This window comes from Schistocerca serialis, unplaced genomic scaffold, assembly GCF_023864345.2.
Source record: "Schistocerca serialis cubense isolate TAMUIC-IGC-003099 unplaced genomic scaffold, iqSchSeri2.2 HiC_scaffold_1362, whole genome shotgun sequence".
Classification (NCBI taxonomy): domain Eukaryota; kingdom Metazoa; phylum Arthropoda; class Insecta; order Orthoptera; family Acrididae; genus Schistocerca; species Schistocerca serialis.
The window spans coordinates 49,228,494-49,253,455 of record NW_026047583.1 but is presented as its reverse complement, the minus strand read 5'-3'; the positions used below and the strand labels follow the sequence as shown (position 1 = coordinate 49,253,455).

Genomic DNA, 24,962 nt, shown 5'->3' with positions numbered 1-24,962 from the left:
TCATTTTGGAGTCATACTTTTTGAGAGATTTACCAGTCTATTCGTCACTTTTCCTCGGAAGAACGTTAGCACTTCGATATACAAAGCATGTTTATACTATGAAAAGATACGATACTATTTTTGACAGTGCTACCAATGCAAACACATAATTTAACCTTTATAACACAGCAATCCACAGCTTTCTACAGGGTGGTCCATTGATAGTGACCGGGCCAAATATCTCACGAAATAAGCATCAAATGAAAAAACTACAAAGAATGAAATTCGTCTAGCTTGAAGGGAGAAACCAGATGGCGCTATGGTTGGCCTGCTAGATGGCACTGCCATAGGTCAAACTCATATCAACTGCATTTTTTTAAAATAGGAACCCCCATTTTTTATTACATATTCATGTAGTACGTAAAGAAATATGAATGTTTTAGCTGGACCACTTTTTTCGCTTTGTGATAGATGGGGCTGTAATAGTCAAAAATGGTTCAAATGGCTCTGAGCACTATGGGACTTAACTTCTGAGGTCATCAGTCCCCTAGAACTTAGAACTACTTAAACCTAACTAACCTAAGGACATCACACACATCCATGCCCGAGGCAGGATTCGAACCTGCGAACATAGCGGTCGCACGTTTCCAGACTGTAGCGCCTAGCACCGCTCAGCAACTCCGGCCAGCTGCTGTAATAGTCACAAACATATAAGTATGTGGTATCATATAACATTCCGCCAGTGCGGACGGTATTTGCTTCATGATACATTACCCGTTTTAAAATGGACCGTTTACCAATTGCGGAAAAGTTTGATATCATGTTGATGTATGGCTATTGTGATCAAAATGCCCAAGGGGCGTGTGCTATGTATGCTGCTCGGTATCCTGGACGACATCATCGAAGTGTCTGAACCATTCGCCGGATAGTTACATTATTTAAGGAAACAGGAAGTGTCCAGCCACATGTGGAACACCAACCACAACCTGCAACAAATGATGATGCCCTAGTAGATGTCTTAGCTGCTGGGGCAGCTAATCCTCACATCAGTAGCAGACAAATTGCGCGAGAATTGGGAATCTCAAAAACGTCGGTGTTGAGAATGCTACATCAACATCGATTGCACCCGTACCATATTTCTATGCACTATGAATTGCATGATGATGACTTTGAACGTCACGTACAGTTCTGCCACAGGGCACAAGAGAAATTACGGGATGATGAAAGATTTTTTGCATGCGTTCTATTTAGCGATGAAGCATCATTCACCAACAGCGGTAACCTAAACCGCCATGATATGCACTATTGGGCAACGGAAAATCTACGATGGCAGCGACAAGTGGAACAGCAGCGACCTTGGCAAGTTAATGTATGGTGTGGCATTAAGAGAGGAAGGATAATTGGCCCCCATTTTATCGATGGCAATCTAAATGGTGCAATGTATGCTGATTTTCTGCGTAATGCTCTACCAATGTTACTACAAGATGTTTCACTGCATGACAGAATGGCGATGTACTTCCAACATGATGGATGTCCGGCACATAGTTTGCGTGCGGTTGAAGCAGTATTGAATAGCATATTTCATGAAAGGTGGATTGGTCGTCAAAGCACCATACCATGGCCCGCACGTTCACTGGATCTGACATCCCCGGATTTCTTTCTGTGGGGAAAGTTGAAGGATATTTGCTATCGTGATCCACCGACAATGCCTGACAACATGCGTCAGTGCATTGTCAATGCATGTGCGAACATTACGGAAGGCGAGCTACTCACTGTTGAGAGGAATGTCATTACACGTATTGCCAAAGGCATTGAGGTTGACAGAAATCATTTTGAGCATTTATTGCATTAATGTGGTATTCACAGGTAATCACGCCATAACAGCATGCGTTCTCAGAAATGATAAGTTCACAAAGGTACATGTATCACATTGGAACAACCGAAATAAAATGTTCAAATGTACCTACATTCTGTATTTTAATTTAAAAAACCTACCTGTTACCAACTGTTCGTCTAAAATTATGAAACATATGTTTGTGACTATTACAGCGACATCTATCACAAAGCGAAGAAAGTGGTCCAACTAAAACATTCATATTTCTTTACGTATTACACGAATATGTAATAAAAAATGGGGTTCCTATTTAAAAAAAACACAGATGATATCAGTTTGAGCTATGGCAGCGCCTTATAGCAGGCCAACCATTGCGCCAGCTGGTTTCCCCCTTCGAGCTAGACAAATTTCTTTCTTTGTAGTTTTTTCGTTTGACACTTATTTCGTGAGATATTTGGCCCGGTCACAATCAATGGACTACCCTGTATATAAGAAATTACCGATTTTATTAGGTCTTCACGTTATGCATGTAAAAATTTTAACATTTTCAACTGGTGTAGATTATATTTTAGAAAATAAAATAAAATACTTCCCACACAAGTTTATAAGTAATATACATATCATTTTAGTTGGAGAATTGCAAATTTTATAATCAGATAAAAACCCAAAAAAGTGAAAAAGAATGTTTTCCCCTTCTAACTCCCCTTAAAGTTATGGAAATGTGCAAGCTTTTGGAGTCAGTGGCTTCTTCTTCTGGCAGAAACAATGAAGGGGAAGGAAAAGGGAAGAAATAAAAGGATTGTCAAGGTTTAGGAAATGGGGAGAGTTGCAGAGAAGCTGCAGAGAAACCCAGGCCAGGACAGACTTACTGAATGGGATGAGAAATATGTAACTAAACCAGTCCATCTCTCATACCACCAGCAGATGTGAAGTATTCTTGTGATCGGTAGTAAGTCATAAACATTAAATTATTTTCAATGTATGTTCACATGTAATACTGCACGTACCTTTGAGGTATCATTGGGCCCATTGGGAAGAGGATCAAAGTCAGGCCACTGCTTTCTAATTATTTGGAGCATTTCACTAAAGGAGACCATCTTCCCATCATTCCATTTGTTGCCGCTGAAAGGCATGTACTCGATAAATCTTACATCAACATTTTTCTCTTTTGTTAACTCCACAAAACTGCACACTTCATCTTCATTAAAACCTCGCATTACAACACAATTTATCTGTGGAAGGAAGACACCATTAAAAACTTGGTATCAGATAAAGCATGGTTTAAACAGAGTTTGAAAGACTTTTTGATAGGCAACTCATCCTACTCTATACATGAATATCTTAACAGTGGCTGTTAGGCCAGCTTAAATAAGAATGTCTGTTAGATTTCAGTTCTGAGAGCACTTTGTCATAACAGTCAAGATTATGTACTTTTTGTTTGATAAATTTATGAATAGTGCATAACAATGTTTCGGTCTGACAGCGTATCAATTCTGAAAATATTAGCTGTTCCAGTTTGTATTGTATTCACCTAGTTTGACAATCTCCTGACAAATGATCAGGGTATTCAAATGTTTTATATTTTTTATGTTATACTTTCTGGCATGTTACTCACCCATGAGAATCATCTCATGTTTTGGGTCTTGGAACAAAAGCTGAATCTAATCTAATCTAACCTACAAAATAATGGTTCTACGAGTCTGTTGTTATATTTGTATACCTCACTGATTCTTTTAAATTAATCTTTTTCTCTCTTTTTAGAGAATGTGGGAATTTCTCTTAGCATGCCAAACTGTTAACCTTCTTAACAATTTAAGAAAATTAAACTACATACATCTCCAATCCTTTTTCCCACTCCAACGCACACATCTTTTGCTGAAGGTATTATTTTAACTATTACATTAAATTATGAAGCTTTCTTGAAACTGTGCTGCCATTTGTGAAACAAAGTTAAAAGTGTTCTCAAGATAAAAGGTCTTCACAAAAGGAGCATTTAGTATCTGTGCAGGTAGTAACACTGACAGCCTTCATATAAACAAGCCCATATAGTAGAACATCCTGCTTTACACATACACGCAATGGCAGAAAAAAGGAAAAGAGCACACCTTTCATTCAAGCATTGAACATATAAACTGATGAGACAAAACACTATGACCTCCTGTTTGATAATGTGTTTGTCCACTGTTGGAACACAATACAGCAGTGATTTTGTGTGGGACAAGTTCAATAAATTTCAGGTATGTTCCCAACATTATGTGAGGTATGTTCCCAGCATTATGCAGCACCGCATGTCTAAGCACAGGTCATGTAATTCCCATAAATTGGAAATCAGTGGTTTCTGGGTGCAGAACTGGTATCTGATATCATCGCAGATGTATTCCATCAGATTCAGAAGGGGTGAATTTGATTCTGGCCTCGTGACACTGAAAGTCATATTGTTGAAACATGTCACCTTCATTAGGGACAGAGTGCGGACAGTGCACAATAATGTTCACACAGAACAAAGCTGTTATGGAGCCTTCAGTTACTACCACAGGACCCATAGAAGACCAGGTGAATGTCCTCCATAGCATAATATTGCTCCCACTGGCCTAAGTCTGTAGCAAAGTGCACCTTTCAAGCACCAATTCACTCTGTTGACAGTGTATGTGCACAAAACCGTCAAGCAGGTGTAATGCGAAACACAAATGATTCAACCAGATGACACATTTCTATTGATTCACTGCCCCATCTCAATGCTCCTGAGCCACAGAAATTGTAATTCAACAGTGTTGTCAACATGGGAACATACAGGGGTTGTCTACAGCACAGCCCTATGTTTAACAATGTGCAATGATTGGTGTGCTCTGAAATACTCGTGCTTCCACCAGCACTGTGTCATCAGACCTGCCACAGAAATTAGCTTCCTCAACCGAATGTCATCTTTTTCGAAGGAACCATCCCAGCATTTGCCTTAAATCAATTAGGGAAATCAAGGGAAACCCAAATTTTGGTGGCCCGATGGGTCTCGGGTCCATTGTTCTCTCGAAGGCAAGTCCACTGTCTGACCACTGTGGTGGCATGACCTAGTCTTAATTAAGCCAGAAAATCCTGGGAAATGCTGACATACTTATTGATTTAAGATATAACAATTTAAAACAATCCTTTCATGAATTTCACTACAATTTTCTGCTCTTTTGAAAAAAAATTTCTTTTGACTGTTTTGATGTTGTTTAGTATGTTTAAATAATGATGGCAGTCTCTATAAAAGGGCAGTTTGACTTTTAAGTTTAGTTATACTGTTTTAAACTACATCCTTCATCTATTTGTCCACCCAGAAGTGCTATAGGATATAACTTGAAGACTATGGTGAGGTGGTGGGGGACAGTCATGTGTTGAGAAGGAGGTGCTGCCAGAAACGAAGTGTGTGAGGTGACGTTATTGACACTGCATACAGGGAGAATAAAAATACTCTATTCCATATTCATTTACAATCTACGTCTGGCCCCCATATGGTTTTACTTTTCTCCAATAAGAAAAAAAGAAATTGTCAGTAACTGTCTTTATAAGGTCTTAAAAGGAAACAAACAACAGAAAATCTAGGCTGGAATAATGACCATATTATAAAAAAGATACATTGCTATTCACTGTATACAGGAAATGTTAGGTCACAGACAAGCACAACAAAAAGACTACTAAACAAGTAAGCTTTCGATCAGAAAGTCTTCTTCCAAAGTGGACAAAACACACACACACACACACACACACACACACACACACACACACACACACCCATGACCGTTGTTTCTCCCATTATGCGCAGTTGCTCCCAGTCTGGCCCTAGCAGCCAGAGACAGTGGTCATGTATGTGTGATCTGCATTTGCGCGTGTGTGTGTGTGTGTGTGTGTGTGTGTGTGTGTGTGTGTGTGTGTGTGTGTGTGTGTGTGTGGCAATGTTGGGGGGGGGGGGGGGGGGGGTTTGCACCAAAAGCTTACGTGTTTAATAGGTGGTGTTTCCCCCCCCCCCCCCCCCCCTGCCAGCAACACAACATCTACACATCTACACTATACAGTGAGTGCCAATCTATCCTTTTCATAATACTGTCGTTACCACCTTGCCAAGAGGCATATTGTGGAGTAATCCAAAGGGCTCTACTAATTTGTACAAGAGGAAGGAGAGCACAATCTCAATGTAAGTTTTTAGAAAACTGGTATGTGCATTACTTCTCCAAACCTTTCAGAAAAGACACGGTATGCTCTTCATTCAGCAAGATGCGTAATAAACAATATTAGCAATACTGCATCAAACTTGTTCACTTTCATCTTTGGATTAAACATTCGATTTCAGAGAGTACAGAATTTGGCAGAATCAAATTTTGGGGATATGTGGAACTGGGACAATGGCATATTTTTTACCCATTCAACAAACTAAGCACTGCTGATTGCTACTTTTATTGTGTCTGCTGCTGCAATGCATCTATGAAACTGTAAGTGCAGCATCTATGATGGAATAAAATGTTATACAAATGAAACAAACAGGCACAGTGAAATAGAGTAGTATGGCTCATCATTTCGGTCTCACAGATTAGCAGGTGTTGACTTGAAAGATAATACTTAAGAAGTATTTACTCAAATCCAAGCCGCACTTTTTTTCCGGTTTTTGTAATCCAAAAAACCGCCTGCTGCTTAGAATCGAGTGCAAAGCAAGTGGAAGTTCTGAAAAATGTCAGTAGGTGCTGAAACAACTAACTTCTGCCGTCGAATATATGTAGCGCTACACAGGCATGCTTCATAGGCACAAAGATAAATACTGGTGCCAAAACCTCTGCGTCAGTAAATAAATTAAAAAAAAAAAGGTGGAAGACAATTTTCATACATTATCCAAAGAAGTAAATACAAATTCCGTATTGTTCATCTTCGAATGTAGCAGAACTTCAATGTATTACGAAAATCCGACTGGCAAGACTGTTTGGGATGTTTGTCAATATGGCCAACTCTACGTTCTGAATGTTTTCCTACCTGTGAGAAGAGATGGTTGCTAATAGGAACCTGATGAAATGTGAATCACATGCAGTATTCTCTTCATCATAAGAGTAATACGAATATAAACATTTTGCCACGTACTCTTTCGTGTTTGCTGCTATCTTATTTAAATCCTGTCTGCCTAATAAACTACGAAACTAGAGTGAGACAACAGCAAATGCGGAAGAATATACGTATCGTGTCATGTTTATATTCGTATTATTCTTATGCCTAATAGTGATACAGTCAGAAATGAAGCACGGCAACTGACTTGATTTTTATATCTAAGATGACTCTAATTTCTGTTCAGAATTTGATGTACTAAAGAAGCGGCCGCAAAGATTTTCAAATGGAGAAAAATTTTCGCCTAACTCTCGTTCAGAACATGTTCTATCATAAGCAGTCTATTATTTGGTTCTTGTTGATCATTATCAAAGAAAGCAGCAGTGTATGTAACAAGAAATAGTAGTCTCTTGCCATTGTTCCGCTAATGAGACAATTTCTCTCTCTCTCTTTTTTTTTTTTTTTTTTTTTTTTTTTTAATTGTAGGCAGCGGTAGCGTGCACAAAAGCAAGCCATGCCACGAGTGATGACAGGCCGCAAACACGCACTATCAGAATGCGACAAACAATGCATGACACAGTACAGTAATGCATTTTCAGCTTAGAGTGACATAAACGCCTATAACAAGGAAAATGGCACTTATCAGATCAAAGCAAAATAAGCAATCGATTCAAACCAGATGAAGCACGTGAAAAAGGAAGGGTACCAGTATAAATATGGATGGAGCGCCTGACGCATAGCAATGGCTACCTGGTAAAGCTTAAGTGCTACGCTTACGACTCGAACCAAACTACTGTAGCTGTATCGTCATTCACTCGAACTAAATTGTGTCTCATATTACAATGGACTGACTTTGTTTCGATTTGGAGGTGCGGCCTAAAACTTTTCTCTCCCCTTGAACTTCGAGTCTCAAATTTCAGGTGCGGCTTAGATTCGGGAATTTTTTTTTTTCCTTCCTTTATTTCGAGTCTCATTTTTCAGGTTTGAGTGCGGCTTAGATTTGAGTAAATACGATAGGTGGTATTTCAACTAATTCTGACTATGAAATAAAACAAAGTACAGCAGGGAACTCTGACGAATCAAAGAGCAGCGATGAAGATTCTGATGAATAGTAAAGTATGAGTTAAGAAATAAGATGCTACTGAGATCATAAATTTTTCTTGTGTTGATGAATCTGTTAACAAACATATTCAAAAATGCACTGAAACATTGGCACATGTAGTGTTGGGAGGTGATAAACTGTCATTACTGTTAGAGGAGCTACGTATTTCTTGCTGTTCTACTCCTACATGACACTGTATCTGAAGGTATAGAATGAATCTTCACTGGCTAGAGAAATGGGTAACACAATTTTACAAGTCTCTGCTGTCATGTAATCTCTTCAGGGAAATCATGACTGTACTACGATTCGGTTTGTGGTTGACAAGGTCAGAGTCATTAAGAAATGCAAGGCAGCTACCATGTCAGTCCTAGAAGAAAGAGACGTAGCAAACTGTCAAAGCATGTACATCCCTGGTCCTTATGTTTGTGGTGATGTACTAACCAAGTAATACTGAAGTGTGATCCAAGTTGCACAAATATGGCTTTAATAATAATCTCCGAACAATATGCCTCTAAGGACTCAACAAGACACAGAACGCTGATATGCACATTACAAACTAGAATCACACAGAGAGTCAGTCAGCACTGTTCCACACTTACATATGTGCAAGTCGCCAGCAGATGGCATGGCAGGGACCGCACGGCACGCTTGGCTCCCAGAGACGGCCTCCAGCAGCCAGCCTGCAATGATCAGTCGGTGACCAATTTAAAGACGCAAGTACGGCAACACCACTCTCGGTGCACTCACACAGACACGTACTAGTAGCACGATACAGCAGTGATGAGCAGTAGTACCCCTCCTGTCTTGCGCGCCTTTTATCTGGCCCTACAATTTACTTTCCTAGACCCACACAAATGCCTGATCCTCCTAATTCAATTTGCTCTGCAGACTATTTAAAATTCATAAAGAAAAAGGAGCCACAATTGCACTTTGTGTGCCAGTTACTTTCCAATACATTGGCACCAGCTGATCTTATTTAAGAATACTCAACTTTCGTAGCCATACTTACAGCACATCCTTTGCTTCCTGGTCTAAATCCAAGTTAACTCCCAGCCCCCTCCCCCCCCCCCCCCCCACACACACACACACGCCCCTCCCCCCCCCCTCCCCCCCCCCCTCCCAATCAGCTAGTTGTGTGCTGTTATCTCACGTCACACCCTAATCTATGAGTACCCAGCTGTCTGTCACCTGACCCCTCTACCTGCACCCCTAGCTAGCCCACAGATGGCTCCCCACTCTCCCACGAGCCACTAAATGCTTCCCTCCAAACCCCTCCCATCTCTCTCCATCCCTCACATTGCCTCAACCCACCCCATCCTACCCCACTCTAAAGCCCCACCTCACTCCAGAACACTCACCGTGGGCCAGTAAAGAGCTGGCAGTTGAGCGACCACAAAATAAGGAGACGTGCATGCGCATGTGAGTGTGTGTGTGTGAGTGTGTGTGTGTGTGTGTGTGTGTGTGTGCTCGTGCGCGTGTTTTTCCTACAGCTAGAAAAAGAAAGTGCATTCTGGAAGCTCGCCAAGCAACGTACCTTTTAGTTTGGAATGTAGAAGACGAGGTACTGGTGGAAGTAAAGCTGTGAGTACGGGTTGTGAGTCGTGCATGGATAGCTCAGATGGTAGAGCACTTGCCCATGAAAGGCAAAGGTCCCAAGTTCGACTCTTGGTCCGGCACACAGTTTTAATCTGCCAGGAAATTTTCATATCAGTGCACACTCCACCGCACAGTGAAAATCTCATTCTACATATCTTTTGTTCATGTGCCTATCGATGAGACAGTGCTTCTGCCTTTTGGTGAGCCATCTCCTTTATTCCTAAATAATTCGTAATTTTCAACAGAAACTTTCCGTACGTTATTATTGCATCCTACATTACAATATGCAATTTCCACAATATGTGGTCCTCTGTGAATATAATGGGGGTAACAACTGTAGGAGACCAAAAACTGACTGCAGTAAGCAAGTTCAAGTTATTGTACGCTGCAGTAGTTATGCAGAGGTGAAGAGGGTCACACAGGATAGGCTAGCATGGTCAACTCCATGGAAACCAATCTTCAGATGGAAGATCACAACAATAAAAACATTTGATTCAGCATACACCAGACTCCAAACAGCGTACACAACCTGTATGCTCAGAAACACAGAAAATCATATTGGTTCCATCAGCAGGAAACTTCAGCCCGTAATTGTTATGGAACACTGTGGCGATTTTGTTCATTAACAAAACCCAAAACTGGGGAGTAATAAGAGAGTATTGTTGTAACTTCTTATCAACCTGGTTACCAAAATACATATTAAGAACACTGGTAAAGTGTTATTTTAAAGGGGTCACTCCAAAGCGCCACGAAAGTATTTGAGCAATGTATAAAATTAGAGAATCAGTGCACAATATTGAAAGCCTATCTACATAATCTATATCTGCATGACTAGTCTGTAATTCACAATTAAATGCTGGCAGAGGGTTCAGAGAACCACCCTCAACCTCTTTATCTACCATTCCACTCCCCTACAGCATTTGAGGAAAAACAAACACTTCAATATTTCCGTACAAGCTCTGATTTCTCTATTTTATTACAATGATCATTTCTCCCTATGTAAGAGGGCTCTAACAAAATATTTTCACATTCGGAGGAGAAAGTTGATGATTGAAATTTTAAGAACCTGCTCCAGCAAATTGCTTTTGCTTTAATGACTGCTACCCCAATTCACATGCGATATCTGTGGCATGCACTTTCCTGTTTGCCAATAATACAAAATGAGCTGCCCTTCTTTGAACTTTTAAATGATGTCCTCTGTCAGTCCTATCTGGTAAGGATCCCACACCATGCAGAATACTCCAAAAGAGGACAGACAAGTATAGTTGTAGATAGTCTCTTTAGTAATCCTAATCTTCTAAATGTTTTACTATTAAATCACAGTCTTTTGTTTGCTTTCCCACCGCATTATCTATGTGAGCATTCCAATTTAAGTTATTTGTAAATGTAATTCCTAAGTATTCAGTAGACTTCACAGCCTTTAGATCTGCGTGAATTATCATGTAACTAAAATTTAGTAGATGCCTTTTACTACTCATGCGGATGACATAACAATTTTTATTATTTAAGGTCAGTTACCACTTTTTGCATCATATGGATACGTAGCTTAAATCATTTTGCAGTTCATTTTGATCATCTGATCACTTTACAAGACAGTAAATGATTTGCAAGACTGTAAATGATAGCATCATCTAAGAGGACTGCTCAGATTCTCTCTTAAATTGTTAATGTAGATCGGCAACAGCAGGTGGTCTATAACACTTCCTTGAGGAATTTCAGATATCACTTCTGTTTTACTTGATGATTTTCCATCAATTACTATGAACTGTGACCTTTCTGACAGGAAACCACACATCCAGTTGCACAACTGAGACAATACACCATAGGCACACAATATGATTAGAAAATGCTTGTGAGGAACTGTTTCAAAAAGTCTTCTGGAAATCTACAAATATGGAATAAATTTGAGATCCCCAGTCGACAGCATTTATTACTTTGTGTGACTAAAGAGCTAGCTGTGTTTTAAAAGGTCGATATTTCTGAATCTATCTTGGCTATTTATCAATGAATCATTATCTTTGAGATAATTCATAATATTCAAACACAATATATGTTCCAAAATCCTAATGCAAATCAACATTAGTGATATGAGTCTGTTATTTAATAGATAACTCCTCTTTTCTTTCTTGAGCATTGGTGTGACCTGTGCAACTTTTCAGTCTCTAGGTATGGATCTTTATCAAATGAGCAGCTATATATGATTTCTAAAGGAGCTATTGTATCAGCATTCTCTGAAAGAAACATAACTGCTTTATTACACTGAGGAGAGCTACTACTAAGTTACTCACAGTTGCAGTTGTTCTTGATTTGAATACTGCAATATTTACTTTGTTGTCTTTGGTGAAGAAATTTCAGAAATCCGTGTTTAGTAACCCTGCCTTAGTAGCACTGTCATCAGTAACATTACCACAGCTATTGAGCAGTGAAGGTATTGGTTGTGTCTTGCCATTGGTGTACTACACATGCAACCAGAACCTCTTTGGATTTTCTTCCAGATTTCAAAATGAAGTTTCACTATGGGAACTATTAAACACATCTTGCACTGAAACCCACCCTAAGTTTCGAGCTTCAGTAAAACATCGCTAATCTTGGAGATTTTGCATTCTTTTAAATTTTGACATGCTTTTTTTCATTGCTTCTGCAGCTGAGTTTTGACATATTTTGTGCACCACCCTTTTAATTTATTTGGTATCCTTTCAATTGCACAAACAGAATGTGCAAAGTAAGTGGAAATTACTCGTCTCTTCCCTGATTACAGTGCAATAGAAGATACTACAAGATGTTGACAGATTGCCATATCTCGGTAGCTTTATATGTAATAATGAGGTCACAGATGCAGAAATCACCAGCAGAACTGGAAAATCAGTCCATATGGTAATTAGGTCTGTAATATGTCAACAAAGCTTTGACTGTACTCCTTTATCATTTATATGTGTGAGACTTGGAAAATATCAGTAAAATCAGCACACAGTCTCCATATTTTTCACCAACAATGCTAGAGATGAATTCTGAAGATGTTAACCCAACCAAGTTACAAACGATGAAGTGCTGAGAATACGAGGTCTACACAGCCTGCACGTAATTATTGTTGAAAGAAGACTGAAGATTGCAGGTTATGTTCTACGCATGTAAGGTGGAAGAATCCCAAAATCAACACTGTTGTGGAAATCAATGGACAGATACAGATGTACAGGAAGACCTTTTAACACCTGGAACTTTTGCAATGAATCTTCAATGCATGGACACAAACTTGGAGGAAGGTGAGAACTTGGCAGCTGATCGAGTGAACTCTGTGAAACCAGTTCTTTGTATGGTACACAGCAAATCTGAGTAAGTTAGTAAGTAAGTAAGTAAGTAAGTAAGTAAAGTAAGTACAACTGGGGATTTTGCAAAACTGCTGGATGATCGATATTATTGTCTAGATTTGACACTGTTGGACTTCTACCTTTTCCTTGATGTGTATTCTTCAAATTGTGAGTTTTATGAGAAAGCTGATAGGTACTTACCAATCAACCTTCCCTCACATGAACTGACATTGTCTCTTTATAAATTCTACTGTGCTAACAATTATCTACTGAGAATCCTCGACTAGGTCTCCGCAGCTCAAATGAGCCAGTTTCTTTTAAATTTCTGTCTTTGGCTATAATTGTCTTCCAAGTATGGTGACACAACATCCTGTCATGAAACTTTTGCCTTTACACTTGTTTTTTTTTCTGGACACTGCCTTTTTCTGCACTGTGCACTAAATACACTATGTGAGTAACGCCCAATCTCCAACAACCAATCGTGAGCTGTAAACAGTTGTGAACTCTGCCAGGGCACATAACAAACAATTAACATTTGCGTTTTAGTGTTCTAAGCTGTGAAGTCATCAGCGGACAAATAATTTAGTACCTATTCCTGGACAGCCGGAGTGGCCGTGTGGTTCTAGGCGCTACAGTCTGGAACTGAGTGACCGCTACGTTCGCAGGTTCGAATCCTGCCTCGGGCATGGATGTGTGTGATGTCCTTAGGTTAGTTAGGTTTAATTAGTTCTAAGTTCTAGGTGACTGATGACCTCAGAAGTTAACTCGCATAGTGCTCAGAGCCATTTGAACCTATTCCTGACATGCTGTTGTTTGGAACAACAACTGACATGATCCAAAATATTACTTTTTTTCATTATAGCTTCACTTTTATTTTGTCTAATGATTACTAATTTCAGTATCAAATTCCATCATCAAGCCACTATATGATTGGAAAGCAAAGTGTATCGTTAAAATATTGTTTATTAAACAGATTACCATTATATCATCATTCCTTAAAGTAATGTCCAAAGTGGAAGGACAGATGATTAATTTTGAGTATATACAAAAGTCAGAGTACTGAACCGGATATGAAAGAAGGAAAACCAGAAGGGCAGTGAGAGACGGGTGCCTTCTATCACCTTACTTCCTTAATATTTTCATCAAGGAAGTAATAACAACAACAAAGAAAAGATGACAAGAATCAAAAGGTAATTTCTGGAATACTCCAAGGAAATGTGATAGGACCATTACATTTACAATGAATATAAATGATCCAGTAGAAAGTGTCAGAGGCTCCTTAATATTGTTCACAGGTACTCTCACTTGTCCATCAGAAAGTAGCAACAACAGAAGGCAGTATCAATTTGCACAATGACCTGCAAAGGATTGGTGAATGATGCAGGCTCTGGCAGTTGACCCTGCACATAAATAAATGTAACATATCACTCACACACACACACACACACACACACACACACACACACACACACAGGAAAAGAAATCCAATACTGTACAACTACACTATTAATGACAAATTGCTGGAAACAGAATCTACCATAAAATATCTAGAAGTAACTATCCAGAGCAACCTTAAAGTGGAATGACCACATAAAACTGCAATAGAAAAGCAGATGCCAGACTAACATCCACAGGAAGAATCTTAAGTGAATGTAAATTACCCCTGTGTCCTTACCCAGTAGGACTGACAGAAGAGAGAAAGAAGATCCAATGAAGTGCGGAGTGTTTTGTCACAGGATCATTTAGTCACTGTGAGATCATTACAGAGATGCTCAGCAACTCCAGTGGTAGATGCCATAAGAGTGCAGTTGTGCATCGCGGAAAGATTTACTACCCAAATTTCGAGAGAGTAGTTTCCGAGAAGAGTCTGACAACATAATAGTTTCTCTCATATACAATTCACGAAATGATCACGTGAAGAAAATTTGAGAAGTTAGAGATAATACAGAAGTGTACTGACAGTCATTCTTCTCAAGCACTGTTCACAAGTGGAACAAGGCAGAGGGGATCAGTTGGTGGCATGAGACGTACCCCCTGCCACACACAGTTAGGTGGTTTTTGGAGCATGATGTTGATATGGAAACTTAATTGCATGCATATACACTGCAGATTGATGACATCACAATAGTAAATCAAAGTAGGAACTAAATAAAATGTTTCAGGCCTTAAATCTAGAAATGGTAAAACTAAAGCTAAAAATGAATACAAAGAAGACAAAAGTTATGGCTACAGACAAGAAAGGAGGTGGAGGTAGGACTGACACAAGAACAGGCAATGAGCAACTCAAGAAAGCAACTGAAATTCAATATCTCAGTAGCTTTTTGCAAGAAAACAATCAATATTTCAAGACATTCAAGAAAAGAATAGCACAGGTGAAGAATTCCTTCCAAAATAAGAAGAAGCTGCAACTGAATAAACATATCAGCTTCCACATTAACAAAATATTTGTAAAGACCTTTGTGTGGAGTGTTCTGACACACAGATGCAAAATCTGTACATTAGAAAAGCCAAAGGAAGCTCGCCTCAAACCTGCTGAAATGTGGTTCTGGAGGAGAAGTACAAGAACTAGCTGCATTGACGGAAAAATTAAAGGAAATAGGAGAGAAGAAAAAACCACTGAAAGTTATAGGCCAGGGCAAAGCAAAATACACTGGACACTTAACTGGAGACGATAATCTTTTAAAAAACATTTCTGAAGGCAAGATCGTAGGTAAGAAAACAAGGGGATGACTGAGAACATCCTACTTAAACAATGTGATCAATGAATGGGATTTTCTTCACACATGGAGATGAATACAACTGCTGAAGAGAGGAAGCTGTGGCTGCAGAGACAAGGTTTAACCTTTTGGAAGAGTAAGGACAAACAAATACGAAAAAAGTGAGTCTACATGGTAGCTACATATGGAATAAATGACAACTTCTTGTGTGCAGTCATCAAGTCACTTACCCCAGTAGGTGTCTTATCTACTAAAAGTAAAGGTCACTGTTGTGCTTTCAATAGATGTGAACTGCACCCTGAAAATGGTATGTCTAGTTTGCAGTTGTACAGAAGCTTTTTATTTTGCAAAATGGTTCAAATGGCTCTAAGCACTATGGGACTTAACATCTGAGGTCATCAGTCCCCCAAACTTTGAACTACTTAAACCTAACTAACCTAAAGACATCCCTGCCTGAGGCAGGATTCGAACCTGCGACCGTAGCAGCAGCATGGTTCCGGACTGAAGTGCCTAGAACCGCTTGGCCACAATGGTCAGCTTTTATTTTGCAAAGAAATTTTTGATAATAAGATGAACTGATGCTGGTACTTGCTACTGAAACCAGTAGTACTTAGATACAACAAAAGTGTGACTATAGAATTAAGAATAATTTTTCCAAACAATCGAGTATTTTTTTCAAAATGGCACCACAATAGAGGATACTTATTTTAAACTAAAGACACAAAAGAAAAAAAGAGAAACTGTAAAGATCTTGAGTTCCATAATGCTCTCTTGGGAGGAAAATATAAGATACCAATTACAAATTATTTGTTTCAGTTCCTTTAGAATAATTTCCTGTTTCACAGGTGCCTTGAAGAAAATAAAAGATCTCAAAAGTGTCTTAATGACAACCGATGGCCTCATGTTGACAATAATTGGTAAACTTGCAAGCCATACTTTTTTATGTTGTATAAACTACGAAACTGTTAGCATCGTCAGCTAAAATTTACTTCTTCTGTCTTAATATACCTTCCTTCACTTACAGCTGCAGTGTGGAGACAACGGTGAGGGTGGGAGCGGGGATGGGGGTGAGGGTGAGGGCGTACTGCTTTAAAATGGTGATTCTTGTATTGATATTCTTAACAACAGATTTATATCTTTTGTTTATGAAAGTCTGCATGCGATGACAGCTGCACTAGTAATACCTTCACAGGTTTGTATTCAAGTTGCAAGGCTAGATCTATGCCAGCCATGACACGCTTCCAGCCTTTCCTCCTCATGATCTGGTTGTAGCGTTGGGACTGCAGGGTGTCTAAGCTGATGTTCAGACCGTCAAGCCCTGCCCTCTGCAAGGCAACAAGCTGTCTTGTCAACATGAGGCCATTGGTTGTCATTAAGACACTTTCGAGATCTTTTATTTTCTTCAAGGCACCTGTGAAACAGCAAATTATTCTAAAGAAACTGAAACAAATAATTTGTAACATTGTTGCTGCATATGAAACAAAACTCCAGTTGATAAATTGAAAATACAAATTCCTTAAAAGTTAATTGTACATTTGCCCTAATACAAAGAGATAAGAAGGGTTAATAAACTGAATTGGAGAATGCAAGTTAAGATAGCAATGAAAAAATAATTAGAGGCATAAGATCACCTACTGCAACAGGGAAATGGGAATCAATATGAACCATTACCCAGCTACTGTCAACTGATTCCATGTCTCCATGCACACTGTATAAACCACTGTGGGTTTGTCCGACAAAGTACATTGTTGTACCACACATTATGGTTTATCCCCATTCAATGCTCATGTGGAGTGTGGGAAGAATGATTCAAAAATGGTTCTGTGCATGCTGTAATTAATCTTGCCTTCATGGTCCCTATAGGAGTGATACATATGTAGTTATTGTATAATCCCTAAATACCTCGCTTAATACAGGTTCCTGAAATTTCATAAGTTGGGTTTTGTCATATATTTGGCGTCTATCTTCACTTGTCTGGCATTTCCAATTTTTAGTAGCTTCTTGATGCTCTCCCATGCATCAAATAAATCTATGATCAATCATGCTACACTATTTTGTATACATTCAATGTCTGCCATTAGCCTTATTTGTTATGGGTCGTACTTAAGCAATATTCTAGAATGGGCCACACAAGTATTTTGTAAGCAATGTCCTCTATAGACTGATTGCATTTTCCAGTATCTTACCAATGAATTGAAGTCTGCATTCTGCTTTGCCTACAAGTGAGTCTATGTCACCATTTCATTTCATCCAGATATTTGTATGAGTTGACCAATTAAAACTGTGATTATTTGATAATGTAGTCATACAATACTGTCTTTTATTTGTTTTGTGATGTGCTCCAATTTACATTTCTGAAAACTTAAACTCAGTTGCCTATCTTTGGAGCAATTTGAAATGTTATGATCTGACTCAAATTTGTGCAGATTTTTTTCAGGCAATAATTCATCATAGACAACTCTATCATCCAGGAAAAGTATGACGTTCCTTATAATATCGTCTTCCAGAACATTAAGGTACAACATAAATGTAATGGTATAAATTACTATAACTGTATAAATAAGTTTATAAGTGTGTAAAATACATTGAACTATTTGTTACAACAAAACATTGTACTGGTATACTCAGCAAGATGTTAAATCAGCAGATAGCTACATTTTATGTTCAACATTTTGTGTACAGCATATATGCTGGAAAGGATTTATACCCAAATTAAATAAATCTGAAGAAATGGTAGTGTGTCTTTGGAAAAATTATCCATAAAAACTCATACAGTCCAATTTGCTATTATGTCACTGTTGCTGAAATATAATACAAAGTAACTGAATTCGATGAACATTCTCAGAGTGCAATATGCCTCAGAGTGAAATGCACAGTAATGTCAACATTATTTTTCAAGGCTATGTTTGCGAAAATGGATGAAAGCAAACCACACATTTTGTTCTCAATCTGCGGAAGCATTATGCACTGTGAAACACTGTACTGCTGTTCTACATAAAAGCTGTCTAATTGTCAACATCTTTCCCCTGCTGGCTGTTCTACACTTCTCATCACTGATTCAACACATTGTAAGATATTTTATGCTGTATGACACCACAGTCCAGTCTGGTTAGGACAGCATAAAAATAATATATGAATTTCAGTATTGAAACTGGAACAGCAGAACAGCTCTCATCACACTGGATATCAAATCGAGGTTGGATTACAGCCGTGGGTACATCATTTCATGCTACTCAACTGTATGTCATATGTCAGAGTTCTCCAACTGTAGTGGCTGGTGACTGGTGGCTGGCGACTGGTGGCATACCCATCTCTTGGCATCCTGTGAACAGACGTTCTCCACAGGTGACAGATTTGAAGAAAATGCTGGATACGGCAACAGTGGAACACTCTCTGTATCGAGGTAGCTCAGTACAGATCAGGTGATGTAAAGTCTTGCATTATCCTGTTAAAAGATAACATCATGGAGCCCTTGAAAATAGGGTACAGCGATAGGCCTTAACAAAACACAAATGCAATGGCTGCTGTCCAAATTACTGGCTATGTGAACCAGAGGTTGTGACATGTATCCAGTTGCACCCCATACCATCACATCACATGCTGGACCTGCATGTGAATGACAGGTACAATCTGGCCAGGTCTGTTGGCATCAGAGCCTCCACACACAAGTACATCAATTGTGACGATGTTGCAGAACCGAGACTCATCTGATACAATGACACAGTGCCATTCCTGTGTCTGGCATTGTTGTCAGTTGCACCACTGTCAGTTCACCTCTCTCTAGAGCTGCATTAATGGCTTGACAGTCTGTGCTGCTCCAGATGCCATCACATTGTATGTGTGGATACTTGTCTCACTGTATACAAGCCCACTTCCTGACTAAATGTACACAACTTCACTGCAGGATCATGTACGCATGAGCGAACACTTGTCTGCCCTCTCAGGTGCTAGTTGGATGGCACTACGGAGGCCCTGCAAGGCATTTAGCATGGCCCTCCTGAACCTACCAATTCTATGTTCGCACAAAATGAGATTCTGAGCAATGCAAGCAGCAATATAGTGAAACAATAAACCAGAGTCTCACCAGACCATGAGCCTGCCACTGCCAAATCTGGAATGCTGATAAACATTTCTCCTTCTTCCATTATGCTTAACACGGTCTTTGTGTACACAACCAACACTGAAATAGAATTTCTGAATGAGAAACCGGCTTTCTTGCATACAGAATATGCATGTTAGTGCTGAAAAGTAATGCCTCTGAATTTTTTATTCTGTTCTCAATATCGGTCGAGGTATGACACATCACGCATATTACTTGGTCAACTTTCCCACTTCACTGACTCGTGGCACACCCCCCTCCCGCTAACAGATGGAGTCGCAATAGGCAGCCCACTCTGACCAGAGATTGTGAATATGTTTACGGTGCACTTCGAGGAAGAGGCCCTGATGTCATCCAAATGGAAATCCATCTTCTTCTTCTTCTTCTGTTATGTGGATAACACACTTGTCATCTGGCCTCATGGAAGAGACAAACTTCTTGACTTCTTTGTACATCTGAACTCCACACGCCACAAAATCAAATTCACTATGGAGACCAAAGAAGAAGGAAGACTACCATTCCTGGACATCATAGTCAGGAGAATAACGGACAGCACCCTGTGCCACAGTGTGTATCTGACTCTATAAAACACATAAACTCAGTTCTCCCTATGGCACTGTGAATAATTTCAATAACAAAAAGTGAGATGAATGTTGCAGCGTACAGTTAATTTCCACTTTTGCTTTGCATTCAAGATCAGTCTTACCTGAGAGTGCAACATTACATCTTTGTTTAATTTAATTATATGTTCATTAGATTTTGGTTATAAGGCACGTTTTGCTTCCTAATGTTTCATCTCCAAATGCTGGAAACAATCCATGGAGGAAGAGGAGTATGTAAGACATTGGTGGACCAGGTTGGAAGTATCTGTGAATTTCAATACTCTGTAGAAGAGCTCAATCATTTGAAAATAACTTTCAGACCTTGTGGCTATTCTAACAGATATACATAGGGCACTACATTCTAAAATATTTGCATCTTTCAGTGACAAAACAAGCAACTAGAGGAAAAGTTCTCTTGCCACTTGTAAAAACAGTCGCAGATCGCGACCTCTGAGTGCTATAAAGAGAAGGTATTGATGCAGTGCTTAAACCAAACAGAAGACCACAACTGCAGCCATACTCAAGCAAATTGCTATGCAGTAGTTTCAGTGAATTTGACAATGATGTGGCTGCTTTCATAGTGGCCCAGTCATATTGTGGGGTACGGAATGCCAGTGACAGGGCTGGAATTGTAGGTGACAGATGGGTTTTTGGCAAAGACTTGTATCAATACCTCCTTAATTATTGAGCTGAAAAACTGTAAAAAACATCATACAGTAAAATCACACAAAAAAAATTCCTATTTCTGCAGGTATTGTGCCTTCTGTTTCCTTTTCATTACAAAAACATATTGATTCAAATTTATAAAGTCACAACTATGTCGCTGTGATTTGTGTAACACACATTCTGGAACATGTTCCAGGAATGTCATGAAACAGACAGCTTTAAATACTTACTCTAGCTCATCTTTCAAGACTTGCATGCCAACAACAACACCATCTATCCAATCTGTTTTTATTTCACTTTCATGTAAAGCTTTCTCCACAATGGATATCATCTGCCATGTAGGCAGTGCAAGAGGAAATTCCACACTCACATTTGGGTAACCAAGTGGATTCTGTGTCTTGTCAGAACCAAGTACAATCAACCCAATTTCATCTTTACCACTGGTAAATATCTGGAAACATATTAAATGGTAAAAATAAGTTTTGTTTATAACAAGTTGTATACCAATAAAAACATCACACACAGGTACTCTTTATAAAATCATTTAATTCGATAGATAAAAAATCTACTCACCAAGCAATGGCAGAACACACACATAAAACACTGTTGTGATAGGCAAGCGTTTGGAGCCAGTGACTCCTTCTTCAGGCTGAAGGGTTGCAGGGGAAGCAAGAAGGATGAAGGAAAAGGACTGGAGAGGTCTAAAAAAAGGGGTAGATTTTGGGAAAGTTACCCAGAAACATGGGTCATGGGTGACTTACCGTACAGGATGAGAAGGAGAGACTAATTGTTGGGGAGTGCATCGGGCAAGATTCGGAAACCTGAGAGCTTAAGGGTGGAAGACAGGGTAATATGCAAGACAGAGATTACTACTAAAACTGTACATGAGTTAATAAGAGTGAGAAGCTAAGTGTATTGTATGCAACAGCTGTGGGAGGGGGCAGTGAAAACAGACGGGAAAGACAATGAAAGATGTAGAAAGCTGAAACGGAGTGAAGCAAAGAGTAATTACAGTGAAGAATAGCTGAGACAGGAGAAATTAACATAAATTAAGGCGAGGTGGGTGGTGAGAACCAAGGACATGTTTTAGTGCTAGTTCCCACCTGCGGAGTTCTGAGAAACTGGTGTCTGGCGGATGAATACAGGTGGCATGTGTGGTGAAACAAGTGCCGAGGTCACGTATGCCATGTTGAAGAGCATGCTCTGCAACAGGATATTGCGAGTTCCCAGTATATACACTACGCCTATGCCCATTTATCCTAACTGATAATTTGGTGGTAGTCATGCAGATGTAGAAAGCTGAACAGTGTTTACATAATAGCTGGTATATGACATGTGTCGTTTCTATTTCTCGCCTGATCCGCAGTTCTGTGTGACTTTCCCAAAATCTACACCTTTTCATGGAACTCTCCAGGCCTTTTCCTTTACCCTTCTTCCTTCCCCTTCAACGCTTCTGTCTGGAAGAGCCACTGTCTTTTATGTGTATGTTCTGCTGCCGCTTGGTGAGTAGATTTTTTATCTATTCAATTAAATAAATTTATCAATAATTTATTGTTTTTGTTGTTATAGTTACTCTTTATAACCTACTTAAAATACATCACGTACCCTCCTCTCCACAATTCTTCGAACACATAGTTTTGCCTTTTGTAAAAAATCACTGTGTTTCTGTATAACATACTTGGAGTCAAAGTGTCCAACATCTATTACAATTATAAACAGATGAAAGAAAGTCATTGTATTTATTGGCAGTATTACGCAATCAAATATTTTGAAAGAGTTCCAGTGGTATAAATTTACAATATCTTACAAATAAATATATACGTTTATTCTTTAAATCAATTCTTAGCAATAACATAATAGTATAAATTGCAGAATCAATATAGCCAATTTTAATGTAATGACTGCAATACCAATACAAAATAACAGCGGTAAGTTATTACAAATGAGAGGGAGAGAGAGAGAGAAAGAGAGAGAGAGAGAGAGAGAGAGAGAGAGAGAGAGAGAGAGAGAGGCATTTAGACAATGTTTCGTTACAGTGCGAAACTTATTAGAATTAAAATGAAGCCATAGTGAATTATTACATTCCAAAAATAATAATTATTGTGTTCTTTCACATCAAAATAATACATTCATTAGGCAATGTATACTTTTAATTTCAGAAATTTTTATAACAGCTCTGAACTTCACTGTTTCGATGAATTTATAACATGTGTCAATGAATGAGGGTTGATAACATTGCTTTAGTCATTCAATTGTTCATCATGTGATATGCACAATGTTGTTAATAACTTCTTATGTAAAGTTCTATCATCAAAAAGATAATCTACGTAAGTTTTAAAAGTCGCGAATCTTTAAACAACAACTTGAAAATGGGTATATCAGTATTTTGTATACATTCTAGCATTGCTAGATTTACTTTTAAATTTTAAAGTATATGAGCAGATTGAGCGACTTTCCATCCAGAAAATTTGCTGTTGGCAAGACCTCACTACAAAGAAAAATGGTCTTTCCGGAGTCAAATGCTAAAAAATTCATAAATACCAGCATTGTAAGTTATACAAACAGGTATTAAGCAATGGGCATAAATATCGTTCTGCTTGATTTGAAAAAAAGTAGGTAGATGAAAGAGTAAATTGGGTGCAAGGATTGAACATAAACTCACCCAAATTGCAAAGGTTAAAAAAAAAAAAAAAAAAAAAACAAGAGGGTCACTGCTCAAGAATTGAGAACAGCCCCCCCCCCCCTTTCCCTTTCTTTTACAGGCTTGCTTTCACTTTTCAGGTGAGACCATGTCCCCCATATGTGAAGAAAATAGCCAATACATAAAGAGAATTACAGATAAAGCTTTTTCTAGAATGAGATTTTCACTCTGCAGCATTGTGTGCACTGATATGAAACTTCCTGGCAGATTAAAACTGTGTGCTGGACCAAGACTCTAACTTGGTGATCTTAACCCCAGATCTGTGTTGCCGATTTGGGAGGTAGATCTCGTATCTGGAAAGAGGAGATGACAGTTAGGGTACTATGGGTGAGCAGCTGCCATCAATTTTTGATGGTGCAGAACCCACAATAGTGGAACTGCTGCCTAGTCCAAAGGCACCTGTTACCAGTCTTACCCCACAATAGTGTATCGAATCCAGACGTAATGTCGAAGCTGATGAAAAGTCATATGAGAGATTCCTGTAATCTAGGTGTGACTTCACCAATGCTGCATACAGCCATATCAAAGTAGAGTGGACCACACCGTGGTCAGTGTCGCTGAGGCATAGAAGAGCATTCAGGTGCGACCTACATGTCTGCTTTAGTTGACAAAGACGGGGAACCCATGTCAACTAGGCATCTAAGACCGGTCCTAAAAAACGCAATGACAGAAATGCATAACATAGGTCATGGCAGGCAAAAAATGGATGCTATGAGTATAAGCCCAGGATTGTGCTTGGTGTATTGCTCCCTGCATTCTGCCTCCAGCAATAGCCGTCGTGGATGAACAGGAAAGATGGGGACACCATATGCCATGCAGCTGCCGCCAGATCATTGATAGCCACAAAAAGGAGAGTGGCACTCAAAACAGAACCTTGTGCAAGCCCCTTCTCCTGCAGGGGGGGATGCTACAGGAGGCACCAACCTGTACCCAAAAAGTGTGACATGGAAGAAAGTTCTGGATAAAAATCAGGAGTGGGCCATGGAGGCCCCACTCCTTTAAGGTGGAAAGGACGTTATGGCACCATGTGGTATCATAAGATATACACGCAGATCAATGAAAACTGCAACAAGGAACTGATGCTGAGCAAAAGCTGTTCAGATAGCACACTTCAAGTGGACTAAATTATCTTCAGTAGAGCGCCCTTGGCGAAAAGCACCCTGGATCGAAGCCAAAAGATCCGGGGATTCAAGGACACAATGCAGCCTTCGACTAACCATATGTTCAAGTAACTTGCAGGACACTGAGTAAACAATCTGGACGACAGCTGTCCGTTTGAAGAGGCAATTTATCTGAT

The 24,962-nt window shown here is 39.2% G+C and overlaps 1 protein-coding gene across 1 annotated transcript in view; it reads right to left on the bottom strand.

Annotated features, from left to right (window-relative positions):
* LOC126440339 (molybdenum cofactor biosynthesis protein 1-like) overlaps positions 1 to 24,962 on the bottom strand; it is a 356,199-nt gene that overhangs the window by 37,742 nt on the left and 293,495 nt on the right. Inside the window, exon 4 of the mRNA XM_050090628.1 lies at positions 2,821 to 3,045. Within this exon, the coding sequence (XP_049946585.1) occupies positions 2,821 to 3,045 (225 nt within the window). The remainder of the gene's footprint in view (positions 1 to 2,820; positions 3,046 to 24,962) is intronic.